Source organism: Echiichthys vipera, assembly GCF_963691815.1.
Source record: "Echiichthys vipera genome assembly, chromosome: 14".
NCBI classification, from domain to species: domain Eukaryota; kingdom Metazoa; phylum Chordata; class Actinopteri; order Perciformes; family Trachinidae; genus Echiichthys; species Echiichthys vipera.
Window position 1 is genome coordinate 6,265,885 of NC_139839.1, and position 13,771 is coordinate 6,279,655.

Below are 13,771 nucleotides of genomic sequence, written 5' to 3' on the forward strand. Positions count from 1 at the left end.
TGTCATGGCACGTCCACTGTTCAGTACGGAAGCCATAATGCAGGTGTCTCAAACTGACCCAGTAAAGGGCCGCTGTGGCTGCAGGTTGTTATTCCAACAAAGCAAGAACACACCTGCCTAGACTTATTCAAGCAACCGAATCGCCTTCACACAGTTGGATTTGTTGGATCAGGTGTGTTCTTGCTTGGTTGGAATGAAAACCTGCAGCCACACGGCCCTTTACTGGATCAGTTTGAGACCCCTGTCCTAGAGGGGGCCTTGCATACATGCATTTTATTTCCTCTGTTTTCCCGTGATAAGATAATTAATTTGAGATCTCATGAAAACAAAATGACAGTCTTGTCTTTTAAATCATCGCAGGATTCTGGCACCAATGTCAGGAGCAGGAGGAGATCGATCACCATCACACATGTCTTCAACCAAGGCCTGACACAGGCTGAAACAGCTTTATGCCTTTTAATTACAGATAATGAGAGAGTGAGCCTGAAGTTTTGACAACAATGTTATATTACAACAACATAAATAACAGTACATGGAGTTTTACAGTGTGCACGTAAATATACAGAAACAAAAAGTCAATGACCAACTGAAACCATCTGGCAATGTTGTCCATAGTGTTCTTCAAGATATGAGAAGTCTTTACGAGGCGTGACATGTCAGGCGGGATGGAAATCTCAGGCCTATCACTTTTCATTTATTATCTATCTAATGAATTTTGTCGTTATCACAGGAAAACAGAGGAAATATACTGTATGTATGCATGACCCTTTAGGGCTTCTGTAGTTCTGAGTGGTTGAGTAGCACTGCTCTCATCAACCCTGTTTACAGCAGCAGCAGGCAACTGTTTTCAGTGGAAACGCTCTGATACACTACCCGTTCAGCACCAAACTGCAGACAAAGTAATAGCGACGGGCTGGTGAACAAAGTGAAGCATTTGGCAGCTGAACTTATAACAACTTTTTAAGCTGAGAAAATGGTGGTACCACTATATTATTGTTCGTTTTGATGTTTTTCTTACCTCTAGTGGCCAAAGAGTAATTAATGCGGCTATAAAAAACTTTTTTACTTGCGGGTTTCCATTTTGAAAGATTGTATACTTCCTATATAACTCTAGCAACTACATCCTTAATGAGATATAATTATTTTGAATATATCAATTTAAAATTCATACATTTTGAATTCATAACTTTCTTACATTAATTTACTTACCAGTATTTTTGGTCTGTCTGTTCCTCCTCCAGGGCCCTGTGTCTGCGAGCCTTACCCTGAACTCTGAGGTGATGAACCCTGAGGTAGAAAACTTTTAAACTCCACAACCTAAGTTTGTTTGACCGACGCTGAGTACGTTCCCGCTGAGTTCAGCTTGTGGGTGGTGACCATAAATATGCCATCATTAATGGAGCTCTGATATTATGAGTCACCACTGCAACAGCTAAATAAAAGGCAGAGTCGGAGATATTGCATGTAGGCATGTAGAGTGCACATATATCAGAGAGGAGAAAAGTGTCATTAAGTCAGTTTTATTCCGACTTACGGTTCCTTAATGGATGATAAAGTGGGTGAATGTAACTATGTTTTGAATCAATGAGGGAACAAAGCAGCATGTCTGGCTCTGTTGGAGGGTGGAAACAGAAAGAGAGTCATGTTTGCTGAAGAAAATCTGCCAGAGTGGGGTCAGGTTCACAGAGTTAGGTCACCTCTCTTTCTGGAGCTTTACAGGTTAAACATCACATCATAACTTGAGAAAAAGTATTCTGGCTTTTAATTGTGCATTTTCTACTCAGATACTTTCACTTGGAGCTGAAGTTGGTAACCTTCTGTTTCACATTTGCTAAAAATATCACTGTATCCTGACAGCACAATGAGACAGACGATGTGTGAAATAGTAATGTGTCTTTACCTCCATCTGCTGTGCCTGTCTGTTCCCAGAGCCCTCTCTGTCTGCTCCTGCTCGCTCCCACCACGCCTGAAGAAACAAACAAACAATCACAGCAGCAGCGTCTCTGACAGTGTCAATAACCGCTCTGAACTCAATCAAACCGGCAAACTAGAAGTTGCTGATTAAATATGAAACAATATTCTTTAACTGTATTGCATATTTCTCACAAAGTATTGTCAGAAACGTATTTAAATGTACTGTGTAACGTTCTCATTTTACAGCTAAACAGTGCAGTTGATGCGAGAAATATGCAAAACAGTGACAGACTATTGGTTCATGTATGATCAGCGCGTAGTTTGACCCTGTGTCAATGATTACTCATGAACGCCGATTAAACTGTTAAAGTATCCTTCTCTCTGATTGGTCGTCAGTCGGGTGTAATGGATCTAGCAGATGACATTAGAAGCACACAGAGAGAAGTAGAAATACACTACTATTTCAATTCAATTCAATTTTATTTAAAGTGCCAAATCATAACAAAAGTTATCTCAGGACACTTTACAGAGTAGGTAAAGACCACACTCTATGACTTATTTATGATTTACACAGACCCAACAATTCCCCCGTAGAGTACGGTGGCAACGAAAACCTTCCCTATAACAGACAGGAACGTCAGACAGACCCAGCTCTGTGGAGGACGGACCTGAGGATCTGTCTGCACCGGTTGGGGAGGAAGAAAAGGAGAGAGAGGGAGAAAAGACAGACACAAAGACCAACAGAGAGACAGTCCCAGAGATGCAAGCAACCACAAAAGTTACAGTAACTATAACAATATCTATAGTAATGTAAATATGACTTATATATTATGGCAGTTAATATAGTAGAATAGTAGAAACAAGCACAGCTAAGGTGATATAATATGACAATGATAGTAGTTATGGTGGTAAATATGATCGTCACACACATTTCACGGATCATTCATCTCATTTTGCTTTCCAAAGTGACAGATTTGTTTTACAGAAAGTTACCAAAGTCGGCTTTAAAGTTGTATTTGTTAATGTTTGGTCACTTGGACGCAGCAGACTGACTCACGTCTCCCTCATTGACTTCTGTTACAGCTGTTCCACATCCAGCAGACACGAGGTAACATTATTGTCCTGTTGGAGCCGTGCTTGTGTCGACCTGATGAATGTGAGTCCGATATCTTCTCTTCTTTTTACTCTGTTTTTGGTCTCTACCAACAATGCTCCACTTTGTTTACCAGCTCATTGCTAACTTTGTGTGCTGTGTGGTGCTGAGCATGTAGGTTACACTGGGTTCAGCTGAGCATTCATGTTGAGAATGAGGTTATTAAGACTGAGCTATCCTGTAAAATGGGCTGTAAAACCTAAAATGTGTGGTAAAAGAGTTTACAAAGCTTGGAAGAGCTCCACAGTTGGTGATGATGTCATTTCAACACTACACGACTTCTTCATATAAGGGTCATTTCATGGTCGAAATGCCCCAGTTTGGAGAAGCAGGCCGGCGTAACGGCAAAACAATGTACTGTTGTGGAAGGGGGCAGAAACAGAAACTGATTTCAGCCACCTAAAAAAAGAAAATCTAAAGCAGGTTAGGTGTAAGCTAAGACAGTCCTTTCTGACGGGGATCTGAAGCTGTTAGCTATGCTTTCTTCAAAACTACAATACTCATTTGACAAAAGCAGAAATTGTACCACACACAGTTGCTTGGTCAGTTTGTTTCTTTATTGGGTGACTTTGATGTTTTAAAGGTATAGCTCGGATTTACCAAAATCGGTCAATAACACAAGCAATTTAACCGATCACGGCATCGGTGGACCTCTAACTCCTGTGTTCTGCGAGGTAAAATGACTGTTTTTGTCAAAGGAGTCTGGTGGCTTGGAAGAGAGCAAAGACAGCAGCTTCAGTTCTCCACAGGAAAGGGCTGTCTATTGGCATGGTAAAGCGGGGGAAATATTATAAATAAAGCACACCACACAATAACACAAGCAATCCAACCGATCACGGCAGCGGTTAACCTCTTACTCCTGTGTTCTGCGAGGTAAAATTACTGTTTTTGTCAAAGGAGTCTGGTGGCTTTGAAGAGAGCATAGACAGCAGCTTCAGTTTTCCACTGGGTAGGGCTGTCTGATGGCATAGTAAAGTGGGGGGAAATATTAAAAATAAAGCATGCACTTAAACTGATATTGATTCTTTACGGTCGGCCTCATTCTAGGTGGCTAAGATATGTTTTTGCTGCTGCCCCTGTCCACAGCAGTTCATTACTTAGCGTCCATGCCTGCTCTACCGCCCCTCTCTAAACTGGGGGCATGCCGGTCTCTATCTACTGTAGGTGATACACTGACTGTGGATCAGTTACGAACTCCTTTAGGGTTTATATTATATAATATATATTATAACCCGTGACCCAACCCCGGATAAGCGGTTGAAGATGAGATGAGATGAAGATGATATATATTATATATTATATTATTATATTTATATTACATGTATTGAATATGATCAAACCTCCTAATCTGTGGGTTCTAGACGTTATACTTTAGATGACCACTTTGTTTTCATTTAACCTTTTGACCTCGAGTTCATCCCGAGTTCACGTCATGGTATCGTAGCACCATATGGAAGGAACAGACTTGTACAGAAATTAAAGCCGCCCGTAGGCACTTCTGTGCTTCTGTTATTTGTAATTTGCATAAATTATCTCTCTTCCTTAAAATCCTGTTTAGACCGGGGCATTATCATCCTCGCCACAAGAAGTATTTCGACATCACATTTTGTTGCTCGGCATCTGTCTCTCGCTTCGAGTGCCTCTGAGTGTTTATCAGTGATTCAGCTATCTGATCTCAGAGATGAATCAATAAGATATGTAAATAAGCTCTATGCAAATTAGACACAAGTGGGTGTTGTGAGTCTGAGAAAGAGGTGAGAGATGTGAGTGTTTTTTGGAAGTCTGCAGCGCGACCACACTCCCAGGCTTATTAATCTCTTGCGCTTCAGTGGCGCAGTGTGGTACCTCATCTTCACACTGCCTGCTGCTTCCCCCCACCTAACTCTGAAATTACAGTCAGTAATCTGTTTGGCACTTAGACAAGTCGCAGAGGAGAGGGGGGAAAAAAACTAGAAAAGACAACAGGAAACAGGTTCAGAGAGAAATAAACATTTTAATTAGGTGTTTGGCACTCATAAACTTCCATTTCACACGCACACAAACAAGATAACATCTTCTGGAAGCTCAAAATTAAATAAGAGACTTGTATTTAGATATAAGATTTGGTTTTTTAGATACACATTAAGTTATATACTCTGAAAAATGGCGTTTGAATGAGTTTGACATTCACATGCACTCGCCTGCCCTAACCCACAATGGCGCTCTGAAATACGTAGGACAAGCCAAGTTAGTAGGTGAAGTAACGTTCGAGTGCCACATGAAATAAGACTGTACAAGCACAGAGACACGTGGACGTCACGTTCTTGACTGACTTAGAATAAATACAAATGTTGAGGTTTGGGGGACAAGTTTACCGGTTGGATATCGTCACAGTGCCAGAAAGCACACGCATAAGGCTCGCCCCTGCCCGGCGAGGCCTCCGTCTAATCACAACTTTGTCGTGCTTCAAAGGCACGTATCTGCGGCGGCTTCCTGTGGAGAGGTAGATATCGCTCGTCTTTGACCTGTCACACACACACGCGTGTCCCGTGTGTAGCAGGGGTCGAATTCACAGGGATGAGTCAAAGTCAGGATAGTCGCTAAAATGGGACAGCGAGACGTTCTAACTGTGCCGACCCAACAAGCTGATCTGTGCCGTGTTAGAAATGGAAACATCTGACTGGAAAATAAAACGTCTCTGTGGGATTTCAGTTCATCTGACTTTGGTGCATGAATGATTGTCTCAGAGTGCGTTTCTTCTTTTGCCCAGAAACTGTCGTCATGGCGTCAGACTTGAGACAACATCCTATCGTTGAGTGGCTGCGGCGCTTTTCAGGTTTTCAGGGCAGCTGTGTCTTCGTTTCTTGCTTTGTTCCTGGTCATAGTTTTGGTTACAGATGCTGTCGCCCTCCTGCCTTCTCAGCATCCACTCTCTCCTCTTCCCTTCTTTCCTTTCCACTGAAGCCAAATGTCTGGTGGCTAAAGTTTGGTTCCTGTGTTTGTCCAGACAGCTGCCATGTGTTTCCCCTCTTCCTCTCAATTTATGATTCTCTTTCTTGAAAACATGTTTTTTAATGGTTTGAATGTCGTTATCTGATTATTTGTAAAACGTTGCCACACTGTCCACTTGCTCCATCCGGCCATTTATCCTTAGTTAGAAGTCAAATGAGGCCTCAGCTTTTCATCCTCCCATCAAAACGTCCTTTTGTCAAATCTCCCTATGGTTTCCGTTCCTTTTTGTGAACTTGAGTGTGAAGCGTAACAGACGCAGCGGGGAGCGCTGCTGGCAATCCTGCAAGGTCGCTGACAAAAAAGCAAAACTAGAAACGAAGCCAAAGAGACACAAATGGTTCAGGGGGAGCCCTCGCAGGTCACCTTCCCTGCTTGCTGCGCTCTGGTCCATGAGTTTCACTTTTAAAACTTTGAGAAAGTACTGTGAAAATGACGCTGTAGCCTCTTTTATTTTCAGCATTCTGCCATGACTACACATCGGAGGTGACGACTCTTGCTTCCTTGACTTCTGCAATGACTCATATCTTGGTCTCTTTGTGTTCTCCTCTGAAGGAGTCCCTGATCGCCAGGAGACCGGAGGCCAGAAGGTGTCCGCTCACTTTGCTGTGCCACTCCTGCGAGCGGCCTCTGGAAGAGAAAACGAGAGAAACGGTCAGAAAGTTGAAGAAGTTCAAGATAATTTGAACAGAAAGAAAATAACTTTGCTTACTGCTGTAATTGGGAAGCATATTGTTCTCTATTTTATTTGTATAGATTCTCATGAAAGACTGTTGTTGCTGAATATTTCATTATTATAATAATATCATCTATTATAAATAACTTAGGTCAAACACGCTCTTTTTTTCCACAGTTCGTTGTGAGTAATGTCTCCCATACAGTAATTGTGGCATCATGGACCTTGAAGAGGCATTCACCCCCATTAAGTGCACATCCGCATAACTACAATCTTTAATCTTTAAGATTATATCATCACGTAACTTAAATACATCATTATACCCGTGCTTTAGTTATAAAACATTTTTACGTGTACATTTTTTAACTGCTGCAGGAAAAGAAGCACAAACTGTGTCTTGTGCGCTACATGTCCTTCTAACTGGACGTCTTCTGCAACTGGTTTTAATTATATCCACTAATTATACAGCAATGACTTTTGACAATGACTTCTACTTGTAACATTAATAATATTGAGTGTGTGCGAAAATGGTGCGTAATAATTGCTGCTGATGCTTCACGCACGTCTGTCTTGGTTGCAAATTAGCTGCAATTTTCCTCATCTGTTTACACCTTTTCTGCATCTCTGAATTTTAATTTTCACCGCAGTGTCTAACGGACTCCCGTCCAGACAAAACATCCTTGATGTTCCCCTCTCACTCTCAGAAGCCATATTGTGTTTAATTTCCTCTGGAAGCGATAGGATCTGTATCACAGGCCTGTACTGTAAAAAGCCCCGTTGACCTTGATGTTGCAGATCTGTCGTCTTGCCTTGAAAGTTAACAAGCACTTCAAATTAATGTCACAGCAAGTAAGCCCAAGACAGCCTGGCTCACAACAGACGTTTTAGCCCGAGCTCTGCCATGAGAGGAAATTAAAGGCGAGAGGAAGTGACAGACACAGGAAAGAGTGAAGGCATCCATCCCTCTGGTGTTTTCACGTCTTCTTACATGATCACTCCTGCAGAGGGGGAGCATTGGCAGGCCCACGTTACTCAGACGCCGGCTGGTTTGCTTTTAAAATGATCTTAGAATCGAAGCGTATTTTACATCTTTTGTTGCTCTGGATAACAGTTTCAGCTAAATGCCTCGAATGCGAAAGTGTGTAATACACTTCAACAATAGCAGTTGAGGTTGTGGCTGTTCGCTTTCACTCCTCTTCTTTATTCAGCACACACTCATCAGAAAGAGACACGGGGCTGTGAATGTGTACTGACGTGATCCTTCAGTTCAGTTGTAATGGGCCAACTAAAAGCCTGCTGAGATAATCACACAGCCATAGATCAAATCTGTCTTCGCCTTCCATCCCTCTTTTTGACTTAATGAGTCCCCATTTTCCCTCTCAGTTTAGTCTGTTTCTCATGGAAGCTCATTCCACGGAAATAAAAACAATCGACGGAAAGTTAGTCAATCAAAACGGTGACTGACCTTGAGGATTTATGATCCGTAAATCCAAATTATGGGTGCAGCTTTGACTTCGTTAAAAATGATCTGACGTATGAGATACTGATTCATAAAGTTATGACTTTCTAGGTGAGAATTATGAGACAGCAGGGCAAGACACAATTATAGCCTATGATTTTATGATTTCAAAATAGGAGGTCATAAGTAGGAATTAGCTTTTTATAGGTTTATCCAAAAGATCGCTACTTTGTAAATAATTGATATTAAAAAATAGTATCGGATTGGATACCAACTGGCAAAAGTATCGATACTTTTAGCCTCAGCTGTACATAATGCTAATTAGCAAATGATAGCATGCTAACACGCTAAACTAAGGTAGGGAACAAAGTAACCATTACACCTGTTAAATCAGCATGTTGTCACTGTGAGCATGTTAGCATGATGACGTTAGCATTTAGCTAAAAGCACTGTGTGCATTTCGCCCCGCCCAAGGCATGACCCACCCTACTCTGCCTCTGATTGGTTTCTACTTGTTGCCTTTCTTTGCTTGGTTTGGCTGGATTAAGAAGTGAGATTGGGAAAGAATATCATGGTAAGCCAATCAGAGGCAGAGTAGGATGAGTCATGTCTTCGCCATCCTACGAAAAAATACTGTACATTTTATAGCCTCACGGAGCGGCTAGTATGGATGTAGGCTCTTGGTCTTTGGCTTTAATACATTTTACTTAGTCCGAGTTCTGACATACATTAATTTAGTCTCTAAATTTGGTCTCACTGCGAGTGAAAGCACACCATAATGTCTAAATTCCTTGTATTTAGCATACAACACATTTGTGGTGAGTTAAAGTGAGCCCCGACTGTAGTCTGTTATCAGCTCTTTGTCCCTTTTTCCACGCCCCCGCCCCCCCTTCCTGTGTTCTCAGGTATATTATTGAATCTGCAAACGCTACATGCTTATAACTGAATTGACCAAATCTGCAGTTCTCTCTCCTGCAGCCTGGGCTGTTGGGAGGGGTTACTTAATGACAGAGATGCTGCGAGAGGGCTGCTGCCACCTGTTTTGTGTCACACAGAGCTTCATTTCACTTAACCAACTGAGACACACGGAGCCATAGGCGGAGCCAGGCATCAAATTGATCATGTAAGCGGCAGAAAATCTGCAGCAACTTGGTTTCAAAGGGCATGAATCATGAGAAGGAGGGCTGTGCCTCCTCCTCATATGCTCACCTAGAGGGAGGTTCTGACTGTATTGCAGATAGATGCTGGCAGAGGTCAAAGACACAGCACAGGCTCAATTAAGACGGATGAAATGGACTAAGTGCTCTCTCCAGATATTTCTTTTAATAGGCTTCTCAAAGCCTTAAATCCTTGCAGCCTCCCTGTAATTCCTACAGCTCACTTTGCCCTTGGTTTCACTTCTGTATTGTCTTTATTACTAAAAGGACAATTCTGCCAATTAATAACACAGTAACTAACAGAAAAAACATCAAATAAGGATCACTTGAATAACATGCTTTTAATTTTAAAGCCATAAAACCCTTACGTATGTGCCCTTTAAACGTGATTTCACGCAAATGTTGTGTTATTCATTTTAGAAAAAAAAAGCCGTATATAGCATGATAGGGCGAATGGTTTAAAGAGTACACCAACCATTTAAAAAAACAAACAAACATGTCCCTTGTACAATCTAGTCATGCATCTAGTTTGGATTTTATATGCCGATGGTTTGAGTCCAGTTTCATCGCATATTATTTTTGTATCATATTTAAAATACAAATTCATTAAGCACAAGACTTTGAACATTCATATTACTGGTTCTTGCATGATGCTAAATGTCTTTAGAAAATGATGCTGCTGTCAAGTTTTTTAATGTAATTTTCCAATGGTTTTAAGGGGCACAAACTAAATTCCATTCACTCAGGAGTTTTAGAAGTGGATATCTCAAAACATGGGCCAACTAACTAAATTGGAGCACTTGAATCTGTTTAGCCTATTTAATAATTTTATGTCCTTGCATGATCCTTGCACAGTTTGGCTAGTATCTCCATGGTTTAATGCATTGTTTTGGATAAATTGGCTAAATTAATGTAAAGTTACTACTAAAATATATCTTGCACACATACAGCAACATCTACTGCAGCCTCATACTGCCTCTACTCCTCCCTCCCTCATAATGAAATAACACTGATTTCCCTGATTTCCCTTGCGTTGAAAGGAGCCAGTTGAGTTGGTTCGGGCATCTAGTAAGGATGCCCCTTGGGCGCCGCCCTAGGGAGGTGTTCCTGGCACGTCCAGCTGGGAGGAGGCCTCGGGGAAGACCCAGGACCAGGTGGAGAGATTAGATCTCCACACTGGCCTGGGAACCTCAGGATCCCCCAGTTAGAGCTGGTTAATGTGGCCCGGGAAAGGGAAGTTTGGGGTCCCCTGCTAGAGCTGCTGCCCCCGCGACCCGACCCCAGATAAGAGGCTGAGGATGAGATTTCCCTGCATCCTGGCAGTTAATTAATATGAGTGAATGAGTCTTTTACCTTCGCCTCCCTCCCTCAGTAACTTATTTACCCATCAAACTAATTTGTAAAATGTTAAACATTTCACTCGTTCTTCTACTTTTTCTTCCAGAGTATGCATCCTTACCTGGCATCTGTTCGACAGAGGTGCGTCAGTCTGGTCTTCTTTGCTCCGGTGGGCTCCAGCAGGTAGAGGCAGGAGTGGATGTGGGCCCGGACCCCCTCCGAAGGCACCTCAGGGTGCTCCGTGGATACAGAGGACAGGTACAGCGGGCCAGAGGATGGGTCTGCCTGCCAGGTCCTGAGGAGGAGGTAAATGGGAAGAGATTATCAAGACTGATCACAATCAGACAGCATTCCAGCTGTTTATTTATGCAATTCTAACCATTTGTTTTGTGTTGAATTAAATTGGCAATAAATAAAGCAGTTGATTGATACTGTCTTTTTTGCATTTGGTAGATGGGAAAGAACCAATGAGATTGGAGCTTAGAGCCACTGGCAGTCACAAAGTATTGAGGGGATTTGACAATGATTAGAAAATGTCTGTGTGAGATGCTTGTTTGAATGTGCTATGGTGAAATGCTGGTTTTAATGTCTGACTTGGGTAACTTAACTCTCTGTCGCTGCCATACGACAAAGGAAACAGCATGATATGATCCAGCTGCAAACACAGATACCGTCATGTCTCATCTGACTTCCCAGTTGGATTAAAATTTTATCAGCCCCCTTCAAACCTCCTACACACAAAATAACAGACTGCTTTCTCTAACTTTAAATCAAACTGACACTTTATTTTTTTTTTTGGCTTCTGTCCTCCCTGCTCTGTAGAGCTCAGCAGGTTAAGACTCAGAGCTCAGTGAAGCCTGGGGCTCGCCTTGCCTCATTACCTGAGCAGCAGATGCTCCTGTGGGGGCAGTGAGCCCAGGGCATGGTCCTGGCCCTGGAGGAGGTAGCGGTAGACTTCAGCGTCCTTGGACAAGGTCTGGATGACGGCGGCCTGACGCAGGCTTCCCTCCCATAGCTCCTGCTCCCTCAGCAGACGGTGGAGCAGCTCCTCATGGGGGGCTTCTACCTCTACCGAACCACGCCACATCCACAGCGGGCAGCCGTCGTCCATCTGTAGATAAGTGGTGAAAGGGAAGTGGAACTCAGTTGAGCCACCAGGATGCTCCTGCACGCACACTATCAAAGATCACTGCTTAGAATGTTATTCTTAATGACCTTGATCTGGTACTTCCTACTTCCTAATACGTTCTCCATTCCCCTGATTATGTTTTTTCTGTGTTATTTTATTTGTTTTATACCTGATTGTTTAAATATTGTGTTCAATATCTCCTTAAAAAAAAATCTGCTTTCCTTTTCAGATTTCAGTTCATTTTTGTATTTCTGTTAATGCAACACTCAAAAATCCAACACACTCACAACCTGGTGTAAATTAATATGTAATATGGAACTGAAACATTCCCTATTCATGTCTAACCCCCTTTTTCCTCCCCCCATTTACCTTCTTACAGGCCAGCTCAACGTGCTCTGGAGCTGGGTGGCTCTCCCAGCCTTGGCTCTTGTCTCTGGCCTCCTTCAGGAGTTGCTGGGTGCTCAGCTGCAGCTTGCGCCTTCTTTCCTCCTGCTCCACCTCACCTCCACTCTGACTGGGGTACACTGGCCCTTCTCCTTTCTCAGAGAGGCCGTCGTCAGTGGAGCCTTTAGCACTTGACCGCTGACCGGGCCAAAACTCTGGAAGCTACAAGAAGGGCTTTGTTATTGTAGTTATCATAGTAATGCATGTCCAAAGAAGTCATAGTAAAGCATTGTAAACAAGTGTCATTGTATGGTATGACGAAAAAAATGTCAAAGAGTCAAAATATGTCAAAAAATACTTGAATCAGTCATAGAATAGTGCGTCTAAAACAGTCATAGCATAGTTTGTCGAAAAAGGCCCCAAAAAGTCAAAATATATATGTATGTCCAAAAAATGCTCAAATCAGTCATATGATAGCGTTTCTAAACCAGTCAAAGCAAAGTTTGATGAGAAAGTCAAGAAAAAGTTATAGCATTATTTCCCCAAAAAGGCAAAAAAAGCCATAACATAGTATGTCAAACAAGTAAAAATATAATATGTCCAAAAAAAGCTAAAATCATTCATAGGGTAGCGTGTATAAACCAGTCATAGCATATGTTTTTTGAAAAAAGTCAAGAAAAAGTCGTAACAGTGTGTAAAGCAAAAAAGGTCATAAGTAGGGTACTATATGTGGGAAAAAAGTCAAAAAAGTCAAAATATAATATTTCCGAAAAAAGTCAAAAAGTCATAGAACAGTGTGCCCAAAAAAGCAAAAACAAAACAAATAAAATAATTAAAAAAATACAAAAAAAATCTAAATAGGTCCAAAACCCGCTTTAATCCGTCATGGGATAGTGTGTAAAGACTCGTCCAAGCATAGTTTCTTTAAAAAAATACTTGAAAAAAGTCAAATCATAAAATTTTGTGCCCAAAAAAACAAAAAAAAAAATCGGGGCTACACGGTGGTGTAGTGGTTAGCACTGTCGCCTCATCATAGGTTCGCATCCCGACCTCGGCCCTTCTGTGTGGAGTTTGCATGTTCTCCCCGTGTCTGCGTGGGTTTTCTCCGGGTACTCTGGTTTCCTCCCACAGTCCGAAGACATGCAGGTGTTAGGTTAATTGATGACTCTAAAATTGGCCGTAGGTGTGAATGGTTGTCTGTCTCTGTTCGTCTCTATGTGCCCTGTGATACACTGGCGTCCTGTCCAGGGTGTACCCCGCCTCACGCCCGATGTCAGCTGGAATCGGCTCCAGCACCCCCGCGACCCCGACCCCGGGATAAGCGGTTGAAGATGAATGAAGATGAAAAAAGGTTAAATCACTCATAGGATCCCATGTCTAAAGTGTCATAGTATAGTGGTTCCAAAAAAGCAAAAAATTCATAGTGTAGTACGTTGAAAAAAGTCAAAATTAGTCAAGGTGTAAGATTTCTAAAGATAGCGTATCTAAACCAGCCGTAGCATATTTTGTCCTGGTATGAGATGTCCTAAAAAAGTCATGGTCTAGTATGTCATAAAAAAATGCCATCACATTA

The 13,771-nt window shown here is 42.1% G+C and overlaps 1 protein-coding gene across 3 annotated transcripts in view; it reads right to left on the reverse strand.

Moving 5' to 3' along the window:
- Positions 1-5,040: 5,040 nt before the first annotated feature.
- Positions 5,041-13,771, reverse strand: part of LOC310956628 (rho GTPase-activating protein 7) — a gene marked incomplete at its 5' end in the record, with an annotated part of 100,771 nt that continues 92,040 nt past the window's right edge. For all 3 annotated transcript variants that reach the window (XM_083926930.1, XM_083926929.1, XM_083926931.1), the window contains 4 exons: positions 5,041-6,685; positions 10,807-10,980; positions 11,567-11,796; positions 12,184-12,420. In XM_083926930.1, coding sequence (XP_083783056.1) covers positions 6,577-6,685; positions 10,807-10,980; positions 11,567-11,796; positions 12,184-12,420 — 750 coding nt within the window. In that variant the 3' untranslated portion in view covers positions 5,041-6,576. The remainder of the gene's footprint in view (positions 6,686-10,806; positions 10,981-11,566; positions 11,797-12,183; positions 12,421-13,771) is intronic.